The following is a 6,000-nucleotide window of genomic DNA, read 5'->3' as shown; positions in this document are numbered from 1 at the left end:
AGAAGGGAGATTTCTCATCTGCACTGCTATCCTAGGTAACTTATTTATTTATTTATTTATTAAAGTGAGGGAGGGGCAAAGGGAGAGGGAAAGGGAGAATCTTAAATCAGCCATCCTGGGGCTAGGACTATATCTCAGGACCCTGAGATCATGACCCTGAGATCATGATCTGAGCTGAAATCAGAGTGTCTGGTGGTTAATAGACTGAGCTTTTCAGACACCTCCATCCTAACTCTTTATCACACATAATGCTGATTTTGCAGACTGTACCTGTGCTATGTACAGGTGGAGAGGGCGAGCTTAAATTCATATAATTTTCATTTGTGGCTTGACTCTTGGGGTTAGAAGATTAATAAAAACAAGCCATTTCTCTTGCCCAGTGAGTTGAATGGAAAATGGAGAGATTAGATGAAGGCACTGAATGGGAATGGGAAGTAGGAACAGAGAGCAAGTTTCCTCCCTGGTTGCGTCTTTTCCTCCACAAACATTTATTAAGCATTTACTATGAATCAAATAATGAAAAGATAAAAGAAGAAAACAGTTACATTATGTACAATCCTTTATTAGTTTCGGAGCCGAAATCAGATTTTCCTAGATTCTTCAGTTATACGTAACTCATGCAGTTAAATATGCAATCATGATCACTGATTGCAATAGAGGTTAGGGCATTTCGCCCTTCGCTTCAAAAACTATGGTAAAAGTGCCGGGTAGTCTGCAATCACGACTCCCACGCCAACATTTGTAGTAATGTCAGATTAGGAGCCTCGCATTTTTATTATAATTCAGACTCTCCTACCTTCCCCCTGACGCCCACCACTCCCTGCTCCACTTCCCACCTTAACGCAAGCGTACCCCCACTTCCCCTAAAAACACCCCCTTCCCTCCCCAACCAAACTAATTTTACTGGGCGAACAGTGGCGAGGAAGGTAAGGAAGGCAGGCCGGGAAGACGGACGAGAAGGAGGGAGGGAGGGACAGAGGGATCGATGGAAGGAAGGAAGGGTATGAATGAAGGAGAGAGGCTGTCCTTTTCCCCCAGTGTTTTCGGTTCCCTGCGCTCTCCCCGCGGGCGGAGAAGCAGCATCTCCTCCCAGCTCGGCCCCCGCCCCGCCCCCTAGCGTCGGAGCCCCGCAGCCAGCGGCTGGCGCCTATCTCTTTAAATGACAGCTGTGGCTCGGGTCCCAGTCCGGAGCCTGACGTCAGTGCCGCCTCCCCGGCTGCGAGGAGTAGTTAGCGCCACCGTCCGCGCTCGGGGCTGGCTGAGCGCTAGCAAGCTGCTGGGGCGGCGAGTTTTCTTTGCTCCGGCCCCTCCTCCCGCCCTCCCCGCGGGGAGCCCAGCGGCTGCCTAAGAGCCGCTCGCAAGTCTCTCTCACACTTCCCCGCCGTCACCCCAAAGGAGCAGCCGCTCCTCCCCGCGCCTCCACCGCCGCCGCGGCGCCCGCGGAGCTCTTCTCCCGCGCTTCGCTCCCCCGATGGAGCCCGGGCGCCGCCGCCGCCGCCGCTGCCCCGAGCCCTGAACGGGGACGCCCCGGCCGAAGGAACGTGCCGCCCGGCCCGAGGGCGCACCAGGCACACGCCAAGGCCGAGGGCTGCCGAGGGTGGAAGGCGCGGGCTCCAGCAAGGAGAAAGTGCTGCTCTCCCGGGTCACTTGGCCGGCGGCGGGGGGACCATGGCTTTGAAGGACACGGGCAGTGGCGGCAGCACCATCCTGCCCATTAGCGAGATGGTCTCCTCGTCCAGCTCGCCGGGCGCGTCTGCGGCCGCCGCCCCGGGGCCCTGTTTGCCCTCGCCCTTCCCCGAGGTAGTGGAGCTCAATGTGGGAGGCCAGGTCTATGTGACCAAGCACTCGACGCTGCTCAGCGTCCCGGACAGCACTCTGGCCAGTATGTTCTCGCCCTCCAGCCCCCGGGGCGGCGCCCGACGCCGCGGAGAGCTGCCCAGGGACAGCCGGGCGCGCTTCTTCATCGACCGGGACGGCTTCCTCTTCAGGTACGTGCTGGATTACCTGCGGGACAAGCAGCTCGCGCTGCCCGAGCACTTCCCCGAGAAGGAGCGGCTCCTGCGCGAGGCCGAGTACTTCCAGCTCACCGACCTGGTCAAGCTGCTGTCGCCTAAGGTCACCAAGCAGAACTCACTCAACGACGAGGGCTGCCAGAGCGACCTGGAGGACAACGTCTCCCAGGGCAGCAGCGACGCGCTACTGCTGCGTGGGGCGGCCGCAGCCGCGCCCTCGGGCCCGGGAGCGCACGGCGCGGGCGGCGGCGGCGCGCCGGACAAGCGCTCGGGCTTCCTGACGCTCGGCTACCGCGGCTCCTACACCACCGTGCGAGACAACCAGGCGGACGCCAAGTTCCGGCGTGTGGCGCGCATCATGGTGTGCGGGCGCATCGCGCTGGCCAAGGAGGTCTTCGGGGACACGCTCAACGAGAGCCGCGACCCCGACCGGCCGCCCGAGAAGTACACGTCCCGCTTCTACCTCAAGTTCACCTACTTGGAGCAGGCGTTCGATCGCCTGTCGGAGGCCGGCTTCCACATGGTGGCGTGTAACTCCTCGGGCACCGCCGCCTTCGTCAACCAGTACCGCGACGACAAGATCTGGAGCAGCTACACCGAGTACATCTTTTTCCGTAAGTTCCCGGGCTCCCCGCCCCTTCGCCGACTCGCAGTGGGGTCTGAGCCCGGCCGGAACCCGGACGGGGCCGGTGTCCCGCGCGGGGGCTTGGTTAGCCAGGAAATGCGAGGGGCTTTCCCTGTTCGGCCCCGTCACGCTGTGGACACAGTTTAGGGCTGCCTCCCTGGCGATCTGCCTTTCAATCCCCGTCTTCTTCAACTCGGGAGCAAGCGTTTCCCAGCCAGTCCTCTTTCTTAACTTCACTGGTTTTGCGCTCTGACCCTGCGGTGCTCTTGGAGGCGCTGGGCGCCCTTCGGCGGAGGGCGGGGGAGAGACGCGACCCCAGAGCTGGGCGCGTTAGGTCCGCTTCTCTCTGCTTCCACGGAATTCCTGCGGGTTAACTTATGCGGGTCTCGGTGGTGTCCCTACAGAGGGCAGTTTGGCATCGGGGCGTTTCGGCGCACGCCAGGATCACCTCCAGTTGGTGCGGGTCTGGCGCAGAGCTTACAGTTACGGGTGTTCTCGGCAGGGGGCAAGGAGAGAAGGGACCTCCGTGCTTCCTGAGCTCCACAAGGGCCGGGGGCATGAGAGCAGCTGGTGGGAAGGAGGTGTCCATCCACTCAGAAACCTCGGACTTCCCTCCCCCACGCCCGTTGTCGGTAACTGCTGGGTGTTTTGAACAGCGGAAGGTGGAGGGACCTGGGATTTGGATGTCTTCTGCTGTCAGGGTTGGCGATTAGGAAGGGACGTTGTGCGCGCGCGCGCGTGTGAGTGTGTGTGTATGTGACTGTGTTTCCTTTCTGGGCACCTCAAGTGCAAAAGGGGTCTTGAGCCCACTTTTCCAGGGGGACTGAAATGCAATGGTTTTCTGAAATGAGAGAAGGAGGGTGAAGATTTGGAAAGCATTGGGCAGGGTGCGTTTTGTAGTGCGCTTCAGGAGGGGGCTCTGTGGATCAAGTTCAAGGACTACACCAAATATCACGGGCGCTGGGGGGATGGGACCGGCACAGAAATCCGTGACGCTTATAAAGGGAGCAGGGCCACAACTAGAGAGCTATTTGGACAAATGAAAAGCCAGCTGGGATGGCGGCAGGAACATCATTTGGCAAACGCTCCTTCTTTGGCAAGACACAGGAAGCTTCAAAACTTGCCTGTAGAGTTGGGGAGAATATCATTGACCGCTTATGATTGAAATAGACAGCTTTAATTGTATCTATTTCTTTTGGTAATTCACCTACTGTTTGGGAACTACACAATTTATTGCACTTTATTTTGACTGGAGAAGTGGAAAAGACTTTTTTTTTTTTTTAAATTTTTCTTTTTCCACAGGTGCAAGCTTGATTGGAAGATGCTCATTGTATGTTCTAGTAACCTTGGAGATATGGTGACACACAGCACACTGGGCGTTAGTGTTAGATTGTCTTTTTTAATAGTGCTGGATTTCCTGTGAAAACGATTTCACAGAGAAGCAAAGAAAGTGCAGGTTGTAGTGGTAGATAAAATCTAATTTTCTTAATTATATAAAAGTATTATTTGTTGTACAGTAAAAAGTTTGATAGAAAAGTTGCCTAAAGGAAGGTGATATTTTATTGTCTATATAAAACTGGGATCTCTTCAATATATATTAAGTAATTAAAACATTTTTTACCATCACTGTTTACATTTGATCCTTTATCAATGGGACCTTTAACTAGCATTTCAGCTCTTAAACATGTGTGTCATTCAAACGTGGGTATACTCCATTTTAGAAGACGAGACTTCTTTTGACTCTTTTATGGCTAGAGGTTTTTGTTAGAAGATATGAGCATAAGTGCTCAGTGGTTAAGATTCTTGCATTTGGGGATCTTTCACAGTGTTGGTCTTTCTTTTTCCCCTAGAGAGTTGTGGACTTGACTTTGGTTTTGAGGAGAACATAGGTTGTATCTAAATTATGAAAACATGCCCTTAAAATAGTTTATTGCAGTGGGAAACTCAGGCAATGTAGCTAGCAAGGTAATTTGAGAGATATTTGGAATTTAGGATATTTAACTTCTGGAGCCAGAAGTGTTGATAAAATAAAATATCTCTATTACAAATAACTATGTGCAGAATACTCACATAACTAATGAGCTCTGAGCGTCATTCATAAAAGTCCTAGAAATGTAAGTGCTACAGCCTTCTTCATTGATTATTCTATGGGGAAAGTACATGGTTCCAGGTTAAATAATGCTCTTCTGAAGTGGTATTGTAGTCATTGACTAACCAAATGTAATATAAAACCAATTTGTGATGTAAAATTTATCTTGAATTCTATTGTATATGCATTTATTTTATATTTTATATAGATTGTAGCATATTTCACAGATTATTTTACACAGGATTTCTTTTAATATTGGTGAATGAAAAGATACTGTCAAATTTTATATTTCCATTCTCTTCAGCTTAGGTAATGATGTAAGCATACAGAGTATACTTATTTTGTTTAGCAGTCTCTAAGAAAACTACCAGTATTATTCATAAAAACAAAATTAATGGGTGAACTTGTTTGTCCACTATGTTTTAGAGATAGAAGGTAGCCTTATTTTTTATTTCCCCTTTAGCACAGTTTTTTCAACAAATACTTATTTTTGTGTATAACATGTATCACTCATTTTAATACCTTTTAAAAATCAGGCTATGTGTGAAATTAGCAGCATGAAGATTCTCTGAAAACTACAGAATTGTAGTTTATACACTGGAACTCCAGCTTCAACTCCTTACTCCCTCTCCCCTTTTTGCCCCCCCAGTTTCTATTCAGATGGGAAGAGAGTAGCACATGGTTCAGTAATCTTAAACACTGCCATTTGCCAAATGTGTGATCTTGGTTAAATTATTTATTTTTTCTGAGTCTCCACTCCCTTACCTGTATAATGGGGGTTATTAGAGTATCAATTAAAAAATATTTTATTTATTTGTCAGAGAGAGAGAGAGAGAGAGAGCACAAGCTGGGGGAGCAGCAGGCAGAGGGAGAAGCAGGCTTCCCACTGAGTGAGGATCCCAACGGGAAACTAGATCCCAGGATCCTAGGACCATGACCCCAGTCAAAGGCAGACACCTAACCAACTGAGCCACCCAGGCGTCCCTATAGTACCAATTTCATAGGATATGAGAATACATGTGAAGTTCTTAGACCAGGGCTTGACATATAATAAAAGCTTAACAAATGTTAGCAGTTACAATTAATTGTTAGCCATATTATACAAAGTTTGATATTCTTGTCAATATTACATTTTAACTTTGTTATATACCAAGTATAATCAATTTATTTATAAAGTTAATTAGAAAATTATTTTGCAATTAAATGATAACATAATAACTTTCAAAAGTTTGACACAACCAATTTAATAACAAGTTCATTGTTGGAACTTGAAT

The 6,000-nt window shown here is 49.7% G+C and overlaps 1 protein-coding gene across 1 annotated transcript in view; it reads left to right on the top strand.

Annotated features, from left to right (window-relative positions):
• The first annotated feature begins 1,560 nt into the window (after positions 1–1,560).
• KCTD8 (potassium channel tetramerization domain containing 8) overlaps positions 1,561–6,000 on the top strand; it is a 251,712-nt gene continuing 247,272 nt past the window's right edge. Inside the window, exon 1 of the mRNA XM_032334203.1 lies at positions 1,561–2,626. Coding sequence (XP_032190094.1) covers positions 1,669–2,626 — 958 coding nt within the window. The 5' untranslated portion in view covers positions 1,561–1,668. The remainder of the gene's footprint in view (positions 2,627–6,000) is intronic.

Source organism: Mustela erminea, chromosome 2 (assembly GCF_009829155.1).
Source record: "Mustela erminea isolate mMusErm1 chromosome 2, mMusErm1.Pri, whole genome shotgun sequence".
Lineage (NCBI taxonomy): Eukaryota > Metazoa > Chordata > Mammalia > Carnivora > Mustelidae > Mustela > Mustela erminea.
Note: the sequence above shows the minus strand (reverse complement) of the source record. Positions and strands in the feature narration are given on the sequence as shown.